At 42.1% G+C, this 25,495-nt stretch overlaps 1 protein-coding gene across 3 annotated transcripts in view; it reads left to right on the forward strand.

Moving 5' to 3' along the window:
- STIL (STIL centriolar assembly protein) overlaps nt 1-14,224 on the forward strand; it is an 80,734-nt gene extending 66,510 nt beyond the window's left edge. For 2 of the 3 annotated variants that reach the window (XM_037999543.2, XM_073007326.1), the window contains 3 exons: nt 1,040-1,253; nt 3,604-3,854; nt 12,405-14,224. In XM_037999543.2, the coding sequence (XP_037855471.2) occupies nt 1,040-1,253; nt 3,604-3,854; nt 12,405-13,191 (1,252 nt within the window). In that variant the 3' untranslated portion in view covers nt 13,192-14,224. The remainder of the gene's footprint in view (nt 1-1,039; nt 1,254-3,603; nt 3,855-12,404) is intronic. The other variant, XM_073007325.1, reaches the window with a different exon arrangement.
- Nucleotides 14,225-25,495: the final 11,271 nt, after the last annotated feature.

The following is a 25,495-nucleotide window of genomic DNA, read 5'->3' on the forward strand; positions in this document are numbered from 1 at the left end:
GTTATTTTATTAAGGACCCTTGTAATCTTTAATGTTTTGGGTTTGTTCTTTTTCAGTTTTGTTTTTCGCTTCCTAGGTTAGACACCAAGACAGATATTTTTAAATCCTTGAGGCCATGTGCAGTGGCTCACGCCTGTAATCCCAGCACTTGGGGAGGTCAAGGCAGGCAGATCACCTGAGGTCAGGAGTTTGAGACCAGCCTGTCCAACATGGTGAAGGCCCATCACTACTAAAAATAGAAAAACTAGCCAGCCATGGTGGCACATGCCTGTAATCCCAGCTACTCAGGAGGCTGAGGCAGGAGAATCGCCTGAACCTGGGAGGCAGAGGTTACGGTGAGCTGAGATCACGCCACTACACTCCAGCCTGGTTGACACGGTGAGACTCTGTCTTAAAAAAAATAAAAATAAAAAACTTGAAATGAACAAATAACATATCTAAAATATTTAAATATTCTAAAAATTTCCATTGCCATCAAGTTCAGGAGAAGTCAACAGCTTGTTTTCCAGGCTTCAAAGAAAGTTGTCTTAAATATAAGTAACACAAGTTAAAAGGTACCATGGTTTCGTTTATATGCAGCCTGTTAAAATGGAGTGTTTTCGTTTTTGTTTCTTATAGAAACAGGACCTTGCTCTGATGCATAGGCTGAGTACATGGTACAATCATAGCTCACTGCAGCCTCGAATTCCTGGGCTAAGTGATTCTCTTGCTCAGCCTCCTGAGCAGCTAGGATTACAGGTACATGGTGCCACACTCAGCTAATTAAAACAAATTTTTTGTGAAAGTGGGGTCTCCATGTGTTCCCCAGTCTGATCTTGAACTTCTCACCTCAAACTTCTCTTGCCTTGCTCTCCCAAAACACAGATTACAGGCATGAGCCACTGCACCTGGCTAAGATGGGATGTTTATGTAGCATCACTAAGAGCTAAAAATACAAACCAGATGCTGCTTGAGTCTTAACCCTTTCTTGTAAAGTTACTACATTTCAATTATATGTTAAAGGTACCTCAGTGACTAACACATTATATATCCTTCCCAGCAGCTCTTCTCTAGTTGTGAGAAAAGAACCTGATGTACCTGTGTTCTTTCCAAATGGCCAGCTGGCAGAAAGTATAAGCATGTGTTTACAGACTGGACCAACAGGGGGTGCCACTAACAATTCTGAAACATCAGAGGAACCAAAAATTGAGCAAGTAATGCAACCCTTGCCTCATCAACCATCAGATAACCAGAAAATTTACCAGGATTTATTGGTAAGAAAATGTAGATCATTTCATCTTTTTGAGAAGGTTATTTAGTATAGGATATACTAGTTAAGCTTTTCCTAGGTTTAAACTGATGGAGACCTTAACATAAAAAGATTTTTGCCTAATTGACAATGTAGCATTTCTTTTAGCTTTTCATAAATTATAACTTAAATTCAGTAATTTACTGTAAATATACTTAAGTACTTAGAAAAACACAGCTTTATTTTTAAAGTGTAAATATTGATATGCCTAATTCAAACCAAAATTAGTATTAGAAAATAAGCAACTTTCTTGGAAATTTGAAAATTGGAAAGTAGTGGGATATTTATGATAATATTTACTGATTTTAGTTTAGGTAAGCCAATGTTTATTAAATACTTAGCTTAGTCTAAGACAGTAGGCTCAGTGAAATCGATAATATAAAGGTGAATATGACACTCTGTGCCCTTGAGAGCCTAGGGGAAACAACAGCACATGCAGACTAGTAAACAATTATAAGACAGGCTGTTGAGGAGTAGTAGTGTAAAGCAAAGAGAACACAGAATAAAAGGGATAATTCTGATTGGAGGAACTAGTCTTATAAAACTTAAAATGTGATCTGGGACTTAAAAGATAGAGAAACCCTGACTGTTACTTTCATCCAAATTGTAGAGCATTTGATTTGTCCATTTGTGAGAAGGCTAATTAAACATACTTCACAGGGCCCTATGTATTCATCAATGAACACTTATTTGTTATTTGCTTGCTAGGTCCTAGACTGGTGCTAGCAGCTTGTATGCTCAGGGAATGAAATATGCAGAAATAGTATCACAGGTCGTTCTTACTTTTAGAAAGTGAGAAGAAAAGGAGCCTAATTCTGTGAATATCATAAAGGCCTAATTTATAACTGAAACGTATTATCACTTTTCAAATGAAAGCATTATTTAAAAGTTCTTTATAAAAAATTTGGCATAAATCTTCGAAAATACTTGGAGAATTACTCAAAAGAGGTTTGTTTGTTTGTTTGTTTTTGTTTTTGTTTTTTTTGAGACAGGGTCTTGCTGTGTCGCCCAGGCTGGAGTGCAGTGACATGATCTCAGCTCACTGTAACCTCTGCCTCCCGGGTTCAAGCGATTCTCGTGCCTTCCAGGTAGCTGGGACTAACAGGCACCTGCTACCACACCTGGCTTTTTTTTTTTTTTCTTTTGAGGCAGAGTCTCACTCTGTTGCCCAGGCTGGAGTGCAGTGACATGATCTCAGCTCACTGCAGCTTATCCCTCCCAGGTTCAAGTGATTGTCCTGCCTCGGCCTTTCAAGAGGCTGGGACCACAGGTGCACGCCACCACACCCGGCTAATTTTTGTATTTTAGGCAGAGACAGGGTTTCACTATGTTGGTCAGGCTGGTCTTGAACTCCTGGCCCACCTTGGCCTCCCAAAGTGCTGGGATTACAGGTTTGAGCCATGCGCCTGTACTCAAATGATTTTTAAATATGATGGTTTTTATTTTTATTTATTTATTTATTTTTTTAAGACAAGAGTCTGTCTGTCACCCAGGCTGGAGTACAGTGGCGCCATCTCAGCTCTCTGCAACCTGGGCCTTCTGAGTTCAAGTGATTCCCATGCCTCAGCCTCCCGAATAGCTGGGACCACAGGCACGTGCCACCACACCTGGCTAATTTTTGTATTTTTGTTAGAGACAGGGTTTCACCATATTGGCTAGGCTGGTCTTGAACTCCTGACCTAAAGTGATCTGCCCACCTTGGCCTCCCAAAGGACTGGGATTACAGGTGTGAGCCACCGTGCCCAGCCTATGTTGGTTTTTGAGTGAATGAAGTCTGAACAAACATTCTGTTTTCTCTAGGGTCTGATGAAATTGTTCATTAGGATGTGCTTCTATAAAAACTCCATAATACCTGCAAATAATACATAATACCTGCCTACTTGATACTTTGTGGAATTTGACAAGATACTGATTTTCCCTGGCCTTATTGTATGATTAAGGTCTTATTGTAAAATTGTTTTTTAACTTTTTTTTAATTTTTCTTTTTTTAGAGACAGAGTCTTACTTTGTCACGCAGCATATAGTGGCACAATCACAGCTAACTGCAGCCTCAGCCTCGTGACTCAAGTGGTCCTCCTACTTCAACCTCCTTAGTAGCTGGAACTACAGGCGTGTGCCAGCATGCCCAGCTAATTTTTAGTTCTTTGTAGAGACAGGATCTCACTGTGTTGCCCAGGGTCTTGAACTCCTGGGCTCAAGCGATCCTCCTACCTCGGCTTCCCAAAGTGCTGGGATTATAGGCATGAACTACCACACCCAACCCTAACATTGTTAATAGTGATTTTTCAAAAAAAATTTTTTTTTCTTTTTGTCAGGGTCAAGTAAACCACCTGTTGAGTAGTTCCTCCAAGGAAACTGAGCAGCCATCTACCAAAGCAGTAATTATCAGTCATGAATGCACCAGAACCCAAAATGTTTACCATACAAAGAAAAACACACATCATTCAAGACTGGTGGACAAAGATTGTGTTCTTAATGCAACTCTTAAGCAACTAAGAAGCCTTGGAGTAAAAATTGATTCTCCCACTAAAGTGAAGAAAAATGCACATAACGTGGATCACGCCAGGTAACTTTTACAATTTTGTTTTAAAGGGAGAATAAATTTTATTTTTTATAAATGTTTATTTATTTTTGCCCATCATTGGCTAGATGTATTGTGGCAATCTCATCAGAAAAGTTATGTTTGTGCCTCAATTCAGTTGATTCACCATTTATTCAGGGCCTACCATATGCATGATGAATAAGAGATTCTTCATTTTTGTGGGAGAGAGGGTTACATACATAAGTAATTTGAGAGATATTATGGGATGACTCCTGGCTGGATAGGCCAACAAAATAGGAGACTTGAGGAAAGAGAAAGGAGTTTCGCTTGGTAGCATCTGAAAAGTCTTTCTGGAGGTGATAAGGTCTGTGCCAGCTACTGGATGTACAGTTACACAATCGTGCCATCTAAAAAACAAAACCATTTCTTTTTTCTAGGAATGTGCCCAACTGGTCATATCCTTCTGTTCAGATTCCTTTCTACCAAAGATGACCTCAGCACATAACTTATTAAAAAAAAAAAAAAATCTGGAGATTACATTATTAAGGCTAGCATATTTTCTGTTAATTATTTTTTGTTTTCTAATTTAAAAAGTAATAAAAATGGATGGTTTTAAAAAACAAACAATACAGAAGAGAGTGTAAGATAAAATGCAAGCGCCACAACTCCCCACATTCCTGCCTGACTATTCCAAAGTTACTTCTCTTAGGCCAGGCTGGTGGATCATGAGGTCAGGAGTTTGAGACCAGCCTGGCCAAGATGGTGAAACCCTGTCTCTACTAAAAATACAAAAATTAGCTGGGCGCGGTGGCAGGAGCCTGTGATCCCAGCTACTCAGGAGACTGAGGCAGGAGAATCGCCTGAACCCGGGAGGTGGAGGTTGCAGTGAGCCGAGATCGCACCACTGTACTCTAGTCTGGACGACAGAGCAAGACTCAGTCTCAAAAAAAAAGGCCAGGCTCGGTGGCTCACACCTGTAATCCCCAGCACTTTGGGAGGCCGAAGTGGGCAGATCACGAGGTCAGGAGATCGAGACCATCCTGGCTAACACAGTGAAACCCTGTCTCTACTAAAAACACATAGCCAAGCTGGGTGCCAGGCACCTGTAGTCCCAGCTACTTGGGAGGCTGAGGCAGGAGAATGGCATGAACCCTGGAGGCGGAGCTTGCAGTGAGTCAAGACTGCGCCACTGCACTCCAGCCTGGGCGACAGAGCAAGACTGTCTCACAAAAATTTTAAAAAAGTTACTTCTCTTAACCATTTCTTTTGTATTGTAGAAATGTTCCATGCATTTCACGTATATGTGTATGTGATAAACTTTGTGATTTGATTTTTTAATTTTAATTTTGAGACAGTCTCACTGTGTCACCCAGACTGGAGTGCAGTGGCGTGATCACAGCTCACTTCAGCCTTAACCTCCTGGACTTAAGTGATCCTCCCATCTCAGCCTTTTGAGTAGCTGGCACTACAGGCATACACCACTACTTGGCTAATTTTTTATTTTTTGCAGAGATGGGGTCTTGCTGTTTTTCCCAGTCTGGTCTCAAACAAACTCCTAGACTCAAGCAATCTTCCCACCTTGGCCTCCCAAAGTGCTAGGATTACAGCCATGAGCCACTGCTCCTGGTCTGTTTTTTTGTTTTTGTTTTTTTTTAAACATGATATTATAATATCTTGGATACTTTTCCTTATAGGGATATACAGTTCTTTCTCATATATTTAAACAGCTGCATAATATTCTTTTGTACCCTTGTACTAGAATATATTGAATCCCAGTGCTCTATTAATGGACCTTTAAGCCAAATCTCTTATTTGTTATTTCAAACAATCCTAAGTGAACATCATTCTACAGGTACAAGTATCTTTGTAAGATAAATTCCTGAATAGGCAGGATCAAAGAGTATGTGCATTCAAAGTCTTAGTAGATACTACTACCATTGCTCACCAAATAGTTGTACCAGTTTATATTCCTGCCAATAGTGTAGAAGAGCGAGGCTAGCATTTTTGGAGTTTTTTATCCATGTTGTAAGATAGAGGCTATGTATCCTAACCCTTCCCCTCTTGTCAGAACTGAGAACAAACTTGTCACGTTAGTTGCAGTTTCTTACTATTTTAAATGTTGCTATGATGATCTTTTGCAAATATTGCTTTTCAGTTTTAGAATAGAATCTTGGAAATGGAAAGACTAAGATAAAATGATACAAAAATTTTAAAGCCGTTGCTAAGTTGCTTTCTGAAAGAGTAAGTATTATTACCAGCTACATGTATACATGTATGCCAGCTACCATTTCACCAATACATTAACTTCAACAAATACATACTGGGTTTCTACTGTGAGCCAGCTTATAAGAGATATCATAATACACAAAATAACCTGGTAAAGAAAGACATCTTTGTTCCCATAGAGTTTACAGTTCAGTGGGGAAGACACAGATAGTCAATATCTTTTATACCTGCTGTGAAATGGAAGGATAGAGAATGCCATGGAATCACATAGGAGAGGTAGCTAACTTTAAGAGTATTTTCATACTGTGTTGTAATTACATCAAAATGGTCCCTTTTAAAGATCTGTACTAATTAAGACCAAAAATACCTTAAAGTTTTAAAAGTTATATTTTATTATTGATGCAATTTCTGTATATTAAAATTTTTTTTTTAGTTTTTAAAAATAAGATCTTGCTCTGTCACCCAGGCCTGTCACCCTGGAATACAATGGAATACAATGGTACAATCATAATTTAGGTAACCTCAAATTCCTGGGCTCAAGCCAATCCTCCTGCCTCAGCTTTTTGAGTAGCTGGGACCAGAGGCATGTGCCATCATCTCTATGTCATTTTGATTAAATATGAAACTGTACTGCAATAGTTTCTCCAACATAAGAGTCAAATTTTGTTTCCCAGTTATCTTAGGCTTACGTCTGGAATGTCCTCCCAGCCTATATGAGGCCTACCTGATTAATTCGCATTGTTTCAGTTTGACTTAAACTTAGTTTTTGAGTATAATGGCCTACCACTCTCCACCAAGTTCCAGCCTACTTGCCATTGGCACTTGCAAGACTCCTTGATGTTACTTTTATCTGAGATGCTCTTTTTTACCTTTCTCCTTGCCAAAATCCTTCTTATCCTTCAAAGCTGAACTCAGATGTCACCTCTTTGGACCTCTCAGAGTGTATTGATGTTTTGTACTCTTTTTTTTTTTTGAGATGGAGTTTCTTTTGTGTTGCCCAGGCTGGAGTGCAATGGCGTGATCTCGGCTCACCACAACCTTCGCCTCCCGGGTTCAAGGGATTCTTCTGCCTCAGCCTTCCTGAGTAGCTGGGATTACAGGCATGCGCCACCATGCCCGGCTAATTTTGTATTTTTAGTCGAGACAGGGTTTCTCCATGTTGGTCAGGCTGGTCTTGAACTCCCAGCCTCAGATGATCCACCTGCCTTGGCCTCCGAAAGTGCTGGGATTACGTGTGTGAACCACTGCGCCTGGCCGATGTTTTGTACTCTTAAATTGCCTTGTTCTCAGTAAATTGTAGCATGTACTTGTGACAGCATTTTCAGCAAGTTTTTTTTTTTTTTTTTGAGACAGAGTCTCACTCTGTCGCCCAGGCTGGAGTGCAGTGGCATGATCTTGGCTCACTGCAACCTCTGCCTCCCAGGTTCAAGCAATTCTTCTGCCTTAGCCTTCCTCCCGAGTAGCTGGGACTACAGGTGCGCACCACCACGCCCGGCTAATTTTTGTGTTTTTAGTAGAGATGGGATTTCACTATATTGGCCAAGCTGGTCTTGAACTCCTGACCTTGTGATCTGCCAGCCTCAGCCTCCCAAAGTGCTGGGATTACAGGTATGAGCCACCACATCCGGCGAAGATTTTGCATAGTTCTAAATCCTCATTGCCTCTACCACTAACTTAGTGGGCCTTCAATGAGTCATTTGCTGAACAAACAACATTCCTCCTACTCAGGTCATCACTGAAGCGTACAGTGAAGGTTCATTTTTAGTGTCTTTGTAGTATTTACTGTCAGTATTTAAGACCTTATATTGTTATCTTTTTAACGTGTGTAGGTATAATATAAATGGTATACTAAAAGTTTATAAGGCAGTTGTTTAGAATTTAAGACACATTTTTCTATAGAAACTGTTACAAATTATAGGTTAAATATTCTAGGAAACTAATCCTTATAATCCATACTGTTCCTCTAGCTCTGTAAACCAGACATCTTTCATCATTGTATCGATGTGAAAACTCATTTCATGTTCCAATTCTGGACTCCAGGAGCACATCATTCCACCAGGAGAGTGGCTAAGGCAGGGGAAGGAAGACCTGCTTTCTATTTTCCTGTTAATAGAATGCTGCAGAGATTAAGAGAGTCTAAAGGCAGGAAGGCAGGGAAAGAGGGTGCCAGACAAACCTAGAAATTGTGCAGGAAATGGAGATTGTGGGTTCGAGGTCTAGAAGCAACCTCTACACATAGGTTCCCAATTGGAGCGACTTTTTGAATTCAAAACCTGTCTCAAACAGTCTCTCTAGTTGCTTCTTTACCTTGCTTCCTGACTATCTGGTTAGTAGTTGAAAAACTCTGTTTAGGATAAGTAGTAGATAACTAATCTGGATTCAAATAGGATCATGAATCAAAGTTGATTTTTTTTTTTTTTTTTTTTTGAGAGACAGGGTCTCGCTCTATTGCCCAGGCTGGAGTGCAGTGGCACAATCATGGCTCACTGCAGCCTCAATCTCCTGGGCTCAAGTGATCCTCCCACCTTAGCTTCCTGAGTAACTGGGACTACAGGTGTACAGCAGCACACCTGGCTTATTTTTATTTGTAGAGATGGCAGTCTTGATTTTCATCTGAGTTGGAATAATTTTAGAGCTTCCCATAAATTGTTGGCATGTGGCTCTCTTACTCAGATTTATTCATGGACTTTCATCATTCCTTGTGGCTGTACATCTAATGAGATTTTAACATAGGCATATATTTGTGCTTAGGTTTTTAGGATTTGATTAGTGGAGCGGATTCCTTTTTGCTTTTCGTCTTAATTACCCTAGTGTTTATATGCTTTGGTTCTGAGTATTATTGATTTGTTTTTTTAGCGATGTGGTCTCTATTTTGCCTAGGCTGGCCCCTTGAACTCCTGGGCCCAAGCAATCCTCCTGCCTCAGGCTCCTGAGAAGCTAGGACTACAGGTGTGCATACCACTGTGCCTGTCTTGATTTGTTTTACTATTAAAGTAATGATATCTCATTGCCCCTGCCCCACCCTCCAAATTGAAATTGGCTAGCTTGTGTCAGGCATCGAAACTTGAATAGCCTTCTAAACTGATATTAACTACTTTATGGATCTTTTAACCATTCTATAAAAGAAGCTCTAGTTAAAATTAGAGGCTGGTCATGGTGGCTCACGCCTGTAATCCCAGCACTTTGGGAGGCCAAGATGGGAGGATCACTGGAGCTCAGGAGTTCAAGACCAGCCTGAACAACATAGTGAGACCCCATCTTTACAAAAAGAAAAATTTTTGATTAGCTGGGCATGGTGGTATGCACCTGTAGTCCCAGCTACTTGCGAGGCTTTAGTAGGAGGGTCACTTGAGTCTGGGAGGTCGATGCCACAGTGAGCCATTATTGCGACACTGCACTCCAGCCTTAGTGGCAGAGTGAGACCTTATCTCAAAAAAAAAAGTTAATTAATTAAAAAAAAAGGCCGGGCACGGTGGCTCAAGCCTGTAATCCCAGCACTTTGGGAGGCCAAGACGGGCGGATCACGAGGTCAGGAGATCGAGACCATCCTGGCTAACACGGTGAAACCCCGTCTCTACTAAAAAGTGCAAAAAACTAGCCGGGCGAGGTGGCGGGCGCCTGTAGTCCCAGCTACCTACTTGGGAGGCTGAGGCAGGAGAATGGCGTAAACCCGGGAGGCGGAGCTTGCAGTGAGCTGAGATCCGGCCACTGCACCCCAGCCTGGGCGACAGAGCGAGACTCCGTCTCAAAAAAAATAAATAAATAAATAAAAAATAAAAAATAAAAAAAAAACCACCCAAATTAGATCTGCTTTCTTTAAATATTTAACATTTTGAATTAGAAGTTTTCTTTGCTTTTATCACATTGTTTACATTAATATTATCTATAGACTGAGGAAATAGGCAAAGTAGAAAAAGACTTCCAAAAGTATTGTCACTATGAATGAAAGAATAATGTCTGGATAAATTAGTAGTATCTCTTTAATCTTATTAAAATAGTCTTCAAAGCATTAAATGCCAAGAAGGTTAAGGAAGAATTTCAAGGTTATAAAGACCAGCATTATTGAGCACACTGTTCCATTGTTTGGTGATGGCATCACTGGTTTCAGGGAATTTTTTTTTTTTTTTTGAGACAGAGTCTCACTCTGTCACCTAGGCTGGAGTGCAGTGGCGCAGTCTCGGCTCACTGCAGCCTCCACCTCCTGGCTTCAACCAATTCTCCTGTCTCAGGCTACAGAGTAGCTGGGATTACAGCGCCCGCCACCACGCCCGGCTAATTTTTTTGTATTTTTGGTAGAATGGGGTTTCGCCATGTTGGCCAAGCTGGTCTCGAACTCCTGACCTCAGGTGATCTGCCCACCTCGGCCTCCCAAAGTGCTGGGATTACAGGCATAAGCCACCATGCCCAGCCTGGTTTCAGGGATTATTAATGGTTGGAAACAGTTTTTTGCAAATTTCAGGTGCTTATAAGAATGAAAATATATAATGGTTGTTTGATTGTTGTGGGTCTGTGAATGCAAGCAGTGGCTAGCACATATAAAACAGCTGAATTTCTTCATGGGATGATGTAGAAAGCCATAGCATATTTGACTAGAATATAATGTTCACCACAACAAATAGTGCACAAAGGACTCTGATGGAAAAAATCCAAGTTACTGAATATAGTACAGTAAAACAGTGGTTACAGAGCCCCAGAGAGTAAGGCAGTCATGGTTTATCTCAGCTTGCTATGTACTATTTAGCTTGAGAAAATTAGCTCAAATCTCTATTCCTCAGCTTTCTCAACTGAGATAAATATAACAATAGTACCTACTTCTTTTGTTCATTCAACAAGTACTTATTAAGTGCCTACTACTTGTCCCAGGCATCAAAGATACTGCAGTGGGGGCTGGGGGAGCAGACAAAACTCTGCCCTCATTGGCTTTCATGAGGGTGCTAGACAGTAAATAAGAATCAAGCATTGATTGAATATGTAGATATGTGTATTCAATGTATAGACTGCGATAAATGCCAAAAAGAAAACAGAAAAGTAGTGGAAAGGGAATGTAAGGTGTTGAAATGGAGAATAAAATAGAAATATTCGATAGGGAATACCTCCCTGAGAAAGGTTACTGTGAGGAATGTATATGAATAATGCATGTAAAGCATTTAGCAGAGTACCTGGCATATATAAGGACTCAATAATTAGCAGGCTAGGTGCAGTGGCTCACGCCTGTAATCCCATCACTTTTGGGAGTTTGAGGAGGGAGGCTCGCTTGACCTCAGGAGTTTGAGACCAGCCTGAGTCTGTAATTGTGCCAGCATTAGCAAATGACATGCAGTTGCCACTGCACTCCAGACTGGGCAACAGAGCAAGACCCTGTCTCAAAAAAAAAAAAATAGCAGCTATTTATTATATATGTGATACTAAGGAAAAGGTAAGTCAGTTGGCTTAACACTAATCAAAGTAAGTTGAAGATTATGACTAATGAAAAAAGTATTCGGGTGTGTGTGTGTGTATAAGCCTATATCCAGAGACTGGTTGATGTTTTTTATTCATTGCAAATGGAATCTCCTCAACTATGAACAATTTAATTTTCTGAGCTACTTACCAAAACTTGTACTGTTATATAATCAAATGTGTTTTGTGTTTGATTTTATTTTTATGTTTTACTTTACATTAAACATTAGCTGATCTCTTGTGCTATTTGGGTTAATAGTCATAAATTAAATGACTCATAGTTACGTTGAATGACTTTTACATTTGAGGCCTTGTATTTGTTGTTAAAACCATGACTGATATACAGATTTAGGAAAATTAATTTGTATTCCACTTTCAACCTGTAAATCATGGATTACCTTCTAGGCTATTATTTTTATCCCTTTTTTAATTTTTTATTTATTTTTTATTTTTTAAGAGACAGAGTCTTGTTCAGTTGCCCAGGCTGGAGTACAGTGGCATGATCATGGCTCACTGTAACTTTGAACTCTTGAGCTCACACAATCCTCCAGCTTCTTGAGTAGTTGGGACTATAAATGTGCACCACCATGCCTGGCCAATTTTTAAATTTTTTTGTAGAGACAAGATCTGGCTATATTGCCTAGGCTGATATTGAACTCCTGGCTTTAAGCAATCCTCCCACCTCAGTGTCCCAGTCTGCTGGGATTACAGGCTTGGGCCACTGTACCCAGCCCATATCTATCCTTTGTGTATCTGGATCATCAAGACTTAGATGTCTGAGTACTTAGATAAAAGGACCATGAACTTAAAGCTCAAGATCTTTTGTTGCTTGCATAGAATGGAACGCATTGAGAACTAGGTATTACTTAGAATATGGTAAATGATGGCTTACTGCTTTGTGTCTTTCAGTGTGTTGGCATGCATCAGCCCAGAAGCAGTGATCTCTGGATTAAACTGCATGTCATTTGCTAATGTTGGCATGAGTGGCTTAAGCCCCAGTGGTGTGGATTTGAGCATGGAGGCAAATGCTATAGCTCTGAAATATTTAAATGAAAATCAGCTGTCACAACTGTCTCTCACTCGATCAAACCAAAATAATTGTGACCCATTCAGCCTTCTCCATATTAATACAGACAGAAGCACAGTAGGGCTTAGTTTAATTTCACCAAACAACATGTCATTTGCAACCAAAAAATATATGAAGAGATATGGACTCCTACAAAGCAGTGACAATAGTGAAGATGAAGAGGAGCCTCCCGACAATGCAGATAGCAAGAGTGAACATTTGTTGAATCAGAACCATACATCCATACCTGAACAGCTTGGTGGTCAGAAAGAGCCTTCTAAGAATGACCATGAAATAATTAATTGTTCTAACTGTGAATCTGTGGGCACCAACGCAGATATGCCAGTATTAAGAAATATTACAAATGAAGTTTTGCAGACAAAAGCAAAACAGCAGTTGACTGAAAAGCCAACTTTCTTATTAAAGAACCTTAAACCAAGTCCTGCAGTGAACCTTCGAACCGGGAAAGCAGAGTTCACTCAACATCTTGAGAAAGAAAATGAAAGGGACATTGCAATTTTTCCTGAAAGTCTGCAACCTTCTGAAACTCTAAAGCAGATGAATAGCATGAATTCAGTAGGCACCTTCTTAGATGTAAAACATCTCAGACAGTTACCAAAATTATTTTAACCTTTTAACTCCCTGCTCTTTTAATACAGGGACAGGGTGTCTCCTGAAGATACTTAGGGAAGCCAGAGAGCCTTGTGGTAGTTTTGGGATTTCCTGATCATTCTGGAGTCAGTCTGTTTCTTGGTAGCAGCCAACTGGGAAGAGTGACTTTTTCTGTGAGATGGCTGACTAGTGATAGGACTAAGTTCTCATTGTTCAAATAGAGTTGTTCAACATCACTGAAACCTTTAAGAAAAACAAACCCCGAGATCAGTTATTCCTACAAATTTAAGTAGATAAATACTACCCAGCTCTGAGTCTCAACTGCTCTTTTATACTGTACTTTTTTTAGTTTTTTTTTCTTTTCTTTTTTTTTTTTTTGAGATGGAGTTTTGCTCTTGTAGCCCAGGTTGGAGTGCAGTGGCACGATCTCGGCTCACTGCAACCTCTGCCTCCTAGGTTCAAGTGATTTTCCTGCCTCAGCCTCCCAAGTAGCTGGGATTATAGGCATGTGCCACAACGCCTGGCTAATTTTGTATTTTTAGTAGAGACGGATTTTCTCCATGTTGGTCAGGCTGGTCTCAAACTCCCGACCTCAGGTGATCTGCCCGCCTCAGCCTCCCAGAGTGCTGGGATTACAGGCGTGAGCTACTGCACCCAGCTATACTGTACATTTTAAGAAGTTCTAGCATGTTTCATCTCTGCATTTATCCCATATCACTACAAGAACATAAGTTATCATGGTATAGGGTAAATTAGCGAAATCAGCCCTTTCTGAGTTTAAGGGAAAAGTTATTTTTGAAAATAATAAAAATAACACACTCTTTTATACAAGAGTATTTCCTCTTAATTAGGATGCATGTTTAGTAAACTCTGGAGATACAACTTTTTGCAGTGTGGTGGGTTGGTTTTAGTGTAACATCGTCAACATGTCACGCTGGCTATCAAAGAATAAGAAAATTATTGAGTATGAGTATGTTTTATAAACTTTCTGAGTTTTTCAAATGTCTTAATATTTTTTAATAGAACTTAATAAAAATGTCTAGATTGACTATTTTCCTTTGTTCTCTGTTATAGTTTATTCCACACTTTTTAAAAAACTCTTAGCCTGCCCCCAAATTACAAAAATAATACAGAGTTCCCATATACTCTTCTTCCAGTGTCCTCCAGTGATAATATTGTGCATAAGCATAGTAAATGAACAAAAGCAAGCAATTGACATTGGCTATAATGCTAATAACTGAACCACAGACCTCTCAGGTTTCACAAGTGTTTACATGCACTCATTTATTTACTTTTTGGTGTATAGCTGTATGAAATTTTACCTTTTTTTTCCTTCAAGATGGAGTCTTGCTCTGTTTCCCAGGATGCAGTACAGTGGCGTGATCTTGGCTCACGGCAGCCTCTGTCTCCTGGGTTCAAGTGATTCTTCTGCCTCAGCCTCCCGAGTAGCTTGGATTACAGGCATACACCACCACGCCTGGCTAATTTTTGTAGTTTTAGTAGAGACGGGGTTTCACCTTGTTGGCCAGACTGGTCTCTTAACTCCTGACCTCGTGATCAGCCCACCTCAGCCTCCCAAAGTGCTGGTTACAGGCGTGAGCCACTGCGCCTGGCTGAAATTTTGTCTTTTATAGAATCACATAACTACTACCATAGTCAGCATACAGAACTATTCCATCACCACAAACTCCCTAGTGCTAGCCTTTTGAAACACAGTTTCTCCAACCCTAACCTCCAACAGCCAGTGATCTGTTCTCCACCACTAGAATGTTGGCATTTTGAGAATCTTTTATATAAAAGGAATCATACAGTGTGTACCTTTTTAAAATTGGCTGTTTTCACTTGGCATGATGTCCTAAGATACATCCAAGTCGTTGAGTGTATCAGTTCTTTCCTGGCACATCCCCCGCAACCTTTTTTAAAAGGTCTTAAATTGTTATATTTGAATATAGATGAGAGTCTTCATTGACTTGAAAGATAAAGCTTTTCTGATGAAGTTAAATTGAGATGTCGTTGTTTCATATCAAAGTTGATATGTAAACTGGAAATACATAGACTTTGGATCCATTTTCAACCCAACTGTGGCTTTCCAAGACAACCTGATACCGCTTTATAGTAGCAAGCCCAAATATAGCAACATGGTGGCTCCCTACTGTTCCCCACTGGAGCCACGGACCAGTTAGTGCATCTTTCCCTACATCATTGCTCTTTCAAGTTAAAATTAAGACATGTAAATGGCTATGATGATTAAAATTAAGACATGTAAATGGCAATGATGATTAAAATTAAGACATGTAAATGGCAATGTCTTGCCCTGTGTTTCCATGCACATTGTTTGGGGCTTTAGTTATTTTAATAAATAGCATAAAAATTTGCTTACATGTTTTATTGGAGTAAGTTTACATAATGGAATTGTCAATGCCACTTCAAGTGTCTTCTGTTTAGCCCTCAGTTTCACTCAACGAATGTAGGTAAGATTTATATTGCACACTATTGAAACAGAGAAAGTGAATTAACTGACAGCCTCATCAAGTACCTTTATCACTGGGAGTCCTGTAATGTTTATACCAAACAAGAAGCTATCTTAATAGTAAAAATGGAGCCTAAGCTTTTTAGGCAAAGTCTAATTTGATCACTTATTATCACATCTAATTTAAGGCCATATCTAATTCTTTTTGAGACAGAGTCTTACTTTTTCACCCTGGCTGGAATGCAGTGGCATGATCTCGGCTCACTGCGACCTCCACCTCCCGGGTTCAAGTGATTCTCCTGCCTCAGCCTTCTGAGTAGCTGGGACTACAGGGGTGTGGCACCATGCCCAGCTAATTTTTGTATTTTTAGTAGAGACACGGTTTCACTGTGTTGGCCAGGCTGGTCTCGAACTCCTGACCTCAGGTGATCCACCCACCTTGACCTCCCAAAGTGCTGGGATTACAGGCGTGAGCCACTGCACCTGGCCAAGGCCACATCTAATTAAAATGTCTAAGGAGTTTTGGAGCCTGAATTTAGACTGCAGATTAATTCAACAGAACAATGTCTCTTTCTACTAAACATGTGCCAAGAGAAGAGGAACCATTACTGAAGCCTACTCTAGAAGGTGTTCTACTATGAGAAGGTTGATAGAGTTTGGATGTTTGTTCCCACCCAAATCTCGTGTTGAATTGTAATCCCTAATGCTGGAGGTGGGGCCTGGTGGGAGGTGTTTGGGTCACAGGGGCGGGTCCCTCATGGTTTGGTGTTATCTTCAAGATAGTGAGTTCAGGTGAGATCTAGTCGTTTAAAAGCTTAAAAAGTGTATGGCGCCTACCCCCCTCCCCACCACTTCAAACCTCCTTTCTTTATAAATTACCCAGTCTCAGATGTTTCTTTAGAGCAATGCAAAAATGGCCTAACACAAGTTATTTGGTAAATTAGTTGCTATGATAACTTTTAGGCATCTTTAGAGAAAGCATTAGTACTGCGAAAATTGGATTTTAAAATTTTAGGCTGGGCGCGGTGGCTCACGCCTGTAATACCAACACTTTGGGAGGCCAAGGTGGGTGGATCACCCCAGGTCAGGAGTTCGAGACCTTCCTGGCCAAGATGGTGAAACCCTGCCTCTGCTAAAAATACAAAAATTAGCTAGGTGTGGTGCTGCACCCCTATAGTCCCAGCTACTTGGGAGGCTGAGGCAGGAGAATCACTAGAACCTGGGAGGCAGAGATTGCAGTGAGTCGAGATTGTGCCACTGCACTCCAGCCTGGGCAACAGAGTTAGATTCTGTTCTCAAAAAAGAAAAAAAAAAAAAACTTTGGAGATACTTGCCTCTCAAGTGACATATCTCTGAATTTCTTTCCTCCAGTCCTGCAACATACTGTTTATAAGATAACATGGATGCTACTTCAAAATGGCATAGGAAAATGATGGAACTGATATTACCTAACTTCTGGGTAACAAACCCGTTAGTGCGAGTCCTGGCCAGTTGGCAACCACTCTTATCCCACTTCGCCAAAAGTCTCCTCACTCAACCTCTAATCCCCTTGCCGATTAGTTTAAATCAGTAACTACTCCATGCTCCACTTTTGTCCTCTGCCTTATCCTGCCCTGTGCTAAGCCCCCCAGAAGTGGATGTAGACATTTTAAACAGTATCCTTTAAAATGTAGACATTTTAAACAGTAACAGCAAGGATACTGTTTAAATCTTTACCTTTACCAGCTGTAAAGATTCCACGGAAAACAGATATACCCAGGAAATAGTCACAAGAGTTATGAGAGTGTGACGAAAAGCCATCATGAGTGATCTAGATTCTAAGGAGCCACAACAATGTACTGGTGATCATGTCCGTCTTTTTAAGACTTACTGTGTGCTCACAGGTCATTGTGCAGAGCACTTCACATGCATTAGTTCATTTAAGCCTCTTGGCTGACCCCAGTTGGTGATAGCTATGGTTTGAATATCTGTCTCCTCCAAACCTCATGTTGAAACTTAATCTTCAATGTGGCAGTGTTGAGATGTGGGGACTTTAAGAGGCGATTGGGTGATGAACCTTCTGCCCTCTTAAATGGGTTAATCCGTTCATAGATTCATGGATTAATGGTGGCTTTATAAGAAAAGGAAGGCCAGGCCTGGTGGCTCATGCCTGTAATCCCAGCACTTTGGGAGGCTGAGACGGGCGGATCACGAGGTCAAGAGATTGAAACCATCCTGGCCGACATGGTGAATGGGCGTGGTGGTGCGTACCTATAGTCCCAGCAACTCGGGAAACTGAGGCAGGAGAATCACTTGAACCTCGGAGGCAGAGGTTGCAGTGAGTCCAGATTGCGCCACTGCACTGCAGCCTGGCAACAGAGTGAGACCCTGTCTCACAAAAAAAGAAAAAAAAAAGGTAGAGAGACCCGAGCTAACATGCTCTTGGATGCATCCCTCACCTTGGATGCCCTGTGCCACCTCGGGATTCTGCAGAGTCCCCACCAGCAAGAAGACCCTCACAAGATGCAACCCCTCAACTTTCAACTTCTCAGCCTCCATAACTGTAACAATAAATTCCTTTTTATAAATTACTCAGTTTCAGATATTTTTGTTATAGGCAATAAAAACAGACTAAGACAGTGATTGTTATCTTCATAGTTGAGGGAAGAGCTTCAGGGAAGTAATTTACCCAAGTAAGTTGCTACCAGAGATTCAAGTTTAAGTACAACTCTAGAGCTCAAGGTCTTACTAAGCCATTGAGAAATACAACCTCTCAGGCCTGAGGAATTCAGGAAGAGCTTTCTGCAAGAAATAGATCTTGAGCTGAATAAATTATTTCAAATACTACAGCCAATGCTGTCTTTAAATACTGTGCTGTCCTCCAAGCTGCCCCACTTTCATTTTCTTCAGGAAGGAGTCTCTTGCCTGTTAGCCAAGACCAGAGACAATCATTTTTTACTCATGTGTTCTGAAGTAAGCAACCCCAGCTCTGTTAATGTTAAAGTGTTCACTTCCATTGATTTTACAATGTGATAAACTAGTACTGAGTCTGTACTATAAGGGCTCTAGGAAATTGAAGGAACAAAAAGTTCCTTCTGTGCCCTTGTTTTCTAGGCATTGCTCATGAAGGCAGAACCTTTCCTAGCCTCCTAGATTAACTGAGAGGCCCTTATACCAGCAATATAAATTTCCTGATAATGTCTGGCGTTTGCAGATTCCTTCACACTTTGCAAAGTGCTTTTCCACATATTTTTTACACAGAATTCTCACAACAAAACCCTACTGAAATATGTATGACGGGCAAAATTGATCCCTTTTTACCAATGATGAGACAGACACAAAGTATAACAGGGTAAAATCATACACTTATAGTTAACAACCAGGACACCAGCCTAGTGTCCCTCCACAGCATCTAGCCCAATGCAGCCACTCCCTCCACCTTTCCTCTCCACACAGGTATCATTTTTGCACCTAGTCACTCAACAGATAAATAATGTTGATCCTGCTGGACAGTGAGCTAGAAGCTGAGCATAAGATGATGAACAAAATGTGCCCTATAGGAATTCAGTCTAATGAGGGAGAGACATGCAAACATTCGCAATACCATTAGATAAGTGCTTATAATGAAACTACACAACATGTGAGAATATGAGAGAAGCTGGGAGGTTATTTTGAGAATATTCTAGAGGGGCAGTGACATTTTCCTAGAATCAGGAGCAATAGGAAAGAAAAGAGGAGTCAGGGATATTTCTGATGGAGGGAACCACTTCTGCAAAAGCAGGGAGCTATAAATAGGTATAGCATTTGGAACAGAGGATCTGGGGAAGGGAAGCAAACATAGGAAAGAAAAGACACACAAGTAGATAGAACACCAAATTAGGAGTCAGCAACAATTGGGTTCCTGTTGCTCTGCCCCAAACTCTGTGACAATGGACAAGTCACTGGTTTTTAGTTTCCCAGTTTTTGAGATTAAGCAGTTAACCCTGAGTGTCTCTGATATGCTGTAATTGTATGAAATGATGGTGTGGAAATCATATGTGAGCAGTTATTTGAAAATCCAGAGGAGAGAAAGGCTTCCTGCAAGAGAAAGCACTGGGGTTGGTCTTTGAAAGATTTTGAAGGATTTCCACAGGTAGAAGTGAGATTTCCTCACTTTTTATTTAATATAGTGTTTAATATATTTCATAATTTAAAAGGAAATTCTGTCATTCCCCACAACAATGTTAACTAATATCTGTTCAAAGTACCAACATGGCTTTCTTCAGCTCTGAATTAAGCATTCAGTTTCTAAGGAGCTCAAAACATAAAGCCCATGAAAAGGTGCTTCAAGGTTTGGAATCCTGGACGATGCTCCCTATCTCTTCCTCCCCACTCCCCATACCGGAACTGTCTGGGTCACAGAGAACATCCTCAGAGGAAATCCTGTTTTCCCACTTCCTGGTCAGAGGCTGAACTCCAGGAAAAGGATGGATTTGGGGAGAGCTCTGTGTCCTGCCTCTTCATGGGAGGTCTGGGGCCACAAAGGGGTGAGGGAGGGGCTAATCACAAACACAATGGAAAGATGACATCAGGTATCCAAGAGTGTGAGAGCCTGAGGGCCTTAAGCAATCACTTAGTCCTCCTATGCGTGAGGACCCCGGGGTCCAAAGAAGAGATGGGACCTGCTCAACTTCACACCGTGTTGTAAGCAAGAGCTGGGGCTGGAATTCAGGACTCCAGCCTTCCAGGTTTTACTACCATATACCATGGCATGTAAGTCAGAAAGTTAGGTACTGAGCAATCAAACCCAGGCCTCTCTGTTCTCCTGGACATAGCACAAAGGACAGAAAAGGAAGGCATCCCCCACGCGCACAGACACTCTTCAGCCTTCTTACCTTTGCTTACATTTCTCCTATGCCTCCAAACTCTCTACAGGTTCAAAGTCCTGTGGACCCCTGAAAATCTCTGCCTCCCCTCCCATCCTAAAAGAATGTTCCTGGAATCCTCATGTGGAAGTGATATTATCCCTCTTTGAGATTTCATAGCAGGCCGGGCACAGTGGCTCATGCCTTATAATCCCAACATTCTGAGAGGGAGGGTCACTTAAGCTCAGGAGTTTGAGACCATCCTGGGCACCATAGGGAGGCTCCGTCTCTACAAAAAAAAAAAAAAAAAACAAAATAATTAGCTGAGTATGATGCCACGTGCACCTGTAGTCCCAGCTACTTGAGAGACTGAGGCATTTGAGTCCAGGAGATCAAGGCTGAAGAAAAAAAAAGAGAAAGAAAAGAAAGAAAGAAAGAAAAGAAAAGAAATTCCATAGCCCTTTCTCTGGTCCTTTTCTTGTCCTCTCACAAAATTCATTACAACCAGCTTGGAAGCTCCTCAAGAGCAGGGACTGTGTGTGATTCCCTTGTCCAAGGAAGAGCTACATGGAAAAGATCTGCCGAATGCTCCTGCTATGTCAGGGGGCTTGTGCTAGACTCTGGGGAGCATAACAAAGAAAGAGAAGGTGCTGTTAGATCCTACTGTTGTAGGTGTGCATGTATGCATGCTCAGACACATATATGCAGAATCACCTTCGTCTAACACTGATCAGAGTCCTACTCAGTATCTCATTTAGACCTCACAATAGCCTTTCCTGGTAAGAGGAAGCAGACATGCAGCTTCACATGCAGACACTCAGAAGTATTCAGAATTACCAAGAATTGGGACAAATCAGAAGAAACCACCTGCAACAAGAGACAAACTCCTGGTTCAGGATGGTGGAATAAGAATGAGATTGAGGGAAGGAAAATGAAACTATTCTTAGAGATCTTTTTAAAGACCAGAAACTGCCTGCTACGGAACCAATACTATTTGCTTGCCATATTGGGGATCAGTAGGGTTTAAAGGAAAGCATTTATTACACATATTCCTTCATCTAATCATCACAATTTGGTGCAGTAATAACAATATTTAACCTTTACTGAACACACCTGCTATGTCTTAAGTCTGTTACGTTTGTTAACTCATTTATTCCTTACAACAGCATGAAGTCGATACTATTCTAATCTCCCATTTAGTAGGCTAGAAATAGGAACAGACAGGTTAAGTAATGTGGCCCAAGTTCACACAGCCAATATAAGGATTCAAATCTTGGCAGTCTGGTTCCAGATCTCATGCTCTTTTTTTTTTTGATAGAGACGGGGTTTCACCGTGTTGCCCAGGTTGGTCTTGAACTACTGGGTTCAAGTGATCTGCCCACCTCGGACTCCCATAGTGCTAGGATTACAGGTGTGGGCCCCCACACCCGGCCCAGATCTCATGCTCTTAACCTGACCATCAGATTGGGATTATCCCTTTGAGGAAATGGAGACTCAAACGTAAAATGACGTGCCCAAGCCACACAGATGAAGTAAGTGGTGAAGTCAGGATTTGAACTCTGGTCTGTATGGCTTCAGAGCCTATGTTCTCCTTCTTTTTCTCCTCCTTATCCCTTGGGAGCAGCAGGTTGAAATAAGCATGTGCTTCAGTTCCCTAAAACCGTTGGTCCTACCTTGATAAAGTGACACTAGGTGTTAGATGTTGGTTGGAAGGGGAGCAGGTTCATGTTTCATAGCTGAATCACTCCTGTGAGTGACTTGCTCCAAACCCCCAAAACCACCATGGAGGGGCCTGTGCTGTGACTCTCCAAGACTTCTGCTTGCCCTCACCTCCCCACCCAGCACAGAGACCCTCTGTGGAGATAGGGAGAGTCTACCCATCCCCAAAGCCCCATTAAGGCCTGCATTTCCTGGGCTGTCCCAGGAAGGGGCTGGGACTCACAGTTCATGCAATCATGGAAATATTTATCCCTCCTCACAAGGACATACAGGATGTACTTTCACATTTCCCTGTGGCTGGTTTCTAGGGCCAGGAAGGCTAGCCAGTCCCGCTTCCTTCAAGTTCATGGCCCAGGTTCCTGCTGGGTGATTTCCCTTTCTCTCAATTTCTTTCTCCAGCTCTGTCTCTGCTCCTCTTATTTTTAAAACATACATATATTTGCTCCTACTCTGCCTCCATGATATGCTGGGGTATAGACAAACCATAGACGTGGTCCCAGTTTTTGAGGGTCTTGGTGAGGTACACAGACACCCAGATAAGTGTGATTGGTACCACGCTGTGGGCATGTTTAAGGGACACAGGAGAAGGAGCTGGAGGAAGGGACACAGGAGCAGAGGATGGACCTTCAGCTCCACTGGGAGTTCCAGGGCAACCAAACACCTTGGCTCTCTCTGCCTCGAGGAGGTTCACTTGGTGTTCACCCTTCCCCCTCCTCCTGCCACCCAGTTCAGCAGGGCCCAATTCCCCAAGGGTGTGGGGAAACAAGACAATGTGGGAGCTGGGCGCGGTGGCTCATGCCTGTAATCCCAGCACTTTGGGAGGCCAAGGTGGGCAGATCACAAGGTCAGGAGATCGAGACCATCCTGGCTAACATGGTGAAACCCTGTCTCTATTAAAAATACAAAAATTAGCCAGGCGTGGTGGTGGGCGCCTGTAGTCCCAGCTACTCGGGAGGCTGAGGCAGGAGAATGGCATGAACCCAGGAGGGGGAGCTTGCAGTGAGCTGAGATCACGCCACTGCACTCCAGCCTGGGCGAGAGAGCGAGAGTCCACCTCAAAAAAAAAAAAAAAAAAAAAAAAAGACAATGTGGGAATAACCTGGGAGAAGCAAGATTCCCACCAGTGTGCCACAAAAGAACTGAGCTTATGTACACAATTTTATTCTATTCCTCTCAATTTTTGTAAGCCTGTAGTAGGCACACACCTTAGTCTCCTGAGGCAGTGCAAATGGACTCTTGGGTTCCCTCATATCCCCAGCAGACAGCACAGGGCCCAGCACTACTGCTCAAAAAGTGTTTGTTTAAAATAAACAAAGAAGCAAGGGCCATGCCCACTGTACAGACTATGAAACTGAGTTCCAGAGAGGGTGAATGACTGCCCTCCTCACATGTTGCAGTGAGCCAAGATCGCACTACTTCACTCCAGCCTGGGTGACAAAGTGAGACTCCGTCTCAAAAAAAAGAAAAAAGAAAAAAAAGATACTTAGTAAATGTGGAATAAAATGAATAAATGAGGCTAGGCATGGTGGCTCACACCTGTAACCCAACACTTTGGGAAACCAAGGCAGGTAGATCATTGAGGTTAGGGGTTCAAGACCAGCCTGGCCAACATGATGAAACCCTGTCTACTAAAAATACAAAAATTAGCCTGGCGTGGTGGCTGGTGCCGTAATCTCAGCTACTCGGAAGGCTGAGGCAGGAGAACTCCTTGAACCTGAGAGGTGGAGTTCAAGGGATTCTCCTGCCTCTCCTTCTCACTGCAACCTCCACCTCCCAGGTTCAAAGGATTCTCCTGCTTCAGCCTCCTGGTAGCTGGGATTACAGGTGCATGCCACCATGCCCGGCTAATTTTTTTTTATTTTTAGTAGAGACGGGGTTACATCATGTTGGTCAGGCTGGTCTCAAACACCTGACCTCAGGTGATCCACGCCTCGGCCTCCCAAAGTGCTGGGATTACAGGCATGAACCACCGTGCCTAGCCTCATGTGTTATTTTTACTTCTATTTTAGAGATGAGGAAACTGAGGCACAGAGAAGTGATGCAACTTGCTTAGGGTTATCAGCTGCTAAGTTGTTGAGGAGGCATTCTAGTCCAAGGTGGCCTGAGAGTCAACCATGTGCTCTTAATCAGCTACAGGCTGTGTCCTGTGGCATGGGTTCTGGACTGGGCACACAGGCCGTGTGGAGGAGAGGGCCTCCTGCCACAGCTTTTCTTGGGAACTCAGAGCTTCTGCCAGAGTCCAGCAGGCCTAATCCCCTGCATCCAGTGTGCCAAGCCTGTGTGCCTCCTGAACGATGCCTTTCCAAGTCTCTCCCCTTCCCTTTCCACCCCCCTTTTCATTTCCCCATCTCCCCAATCCCATATAACTGACAGACCAGCTTATGACTTTCTAACAGGTCCAGCCTGCCAGGAATGTGACAAGAGAATTGGCATGCCTTGCTTCTATAGGGTACCCGTGCACAGCTGGAGTTCTTATTGAGAGCCTGAACAGAGACCAAAAAAGAGGAAGGAAGCAGTGATGAGAAGCAGATTAAAGACAGAGATGGAGAGACAGGGTAGGGGTAGGAAAGAGGAGCAGACTTAGAGACAGAGAGAATGCACATCCGCTTAAAATAGAGATGGCATAGATGAGAAGCAGAGTGAAAGAGATGATAAGAGATAAAAGGGAGAGAGAGATCCTGTGGTTGCCCCATCCCATTCCTATTACAGATAGGGAAACTGAGGGTCACAGGAAGACATAACCCTACTTCCTGGCAGATGTCTCTGTCACTTTTTCAAATACCATTAATTCTGTTCCTCCCTTATCTCCAGATCCTTTTTCGTGCCCTGTGTGCCTGGCCCTGAGCAGCATGAGTTAGACTGTAACGGAGGGCTCCAGGGTATGCTAATCAGGAGAGCAAGTGGTGAGAGGAGGAGATATCAATGCAGCTGAGGACAGTATTGATCAGAAAAGTTTTCCTGGACGATGTAAGATTGATGTGGGGCCACAAAGAATGTTTATAGTCAATTTTTTAGGCATAATTTACATACAATAAGATGGACTCATTTTAGTGTACGGTTTGTTGACTTTTGACAAATGCATACACTCATATAACCACCACCACAATAAAGATATAGAATATTTCCTTTACGCAGAAAGTTCCCTGTGCCTCTTTGCAGTCATACGTCCTCTTCCATCACCGCTGATCTGAGCTTTGCCATTAGAAATTAGCTTTGCTGACCGGGCACAGTGGTTCATGCCTGTAATCCCAGCACTTTGGGAGGCCAAGGTGGGCGGATCATCTGAGGTCAACATGGTGAAACCCCATAT

Source organism: Chlorocebus sabaeus, chromosome 20, assembly GCF_047675955.1.
Source record: "Chlorocebus sabaeus isolate Y175 chromosome 20, mChlSab1.0.hap1, whole genome shotgun sequence".
Classification (NCBI taxonomy): domain Eukaryota; kingdom Metazoa; phylum Chordata; class Mammalia; order Primates; family Cercopithecidae; genus Chlorocebus; species Chlorocebus sabaeus.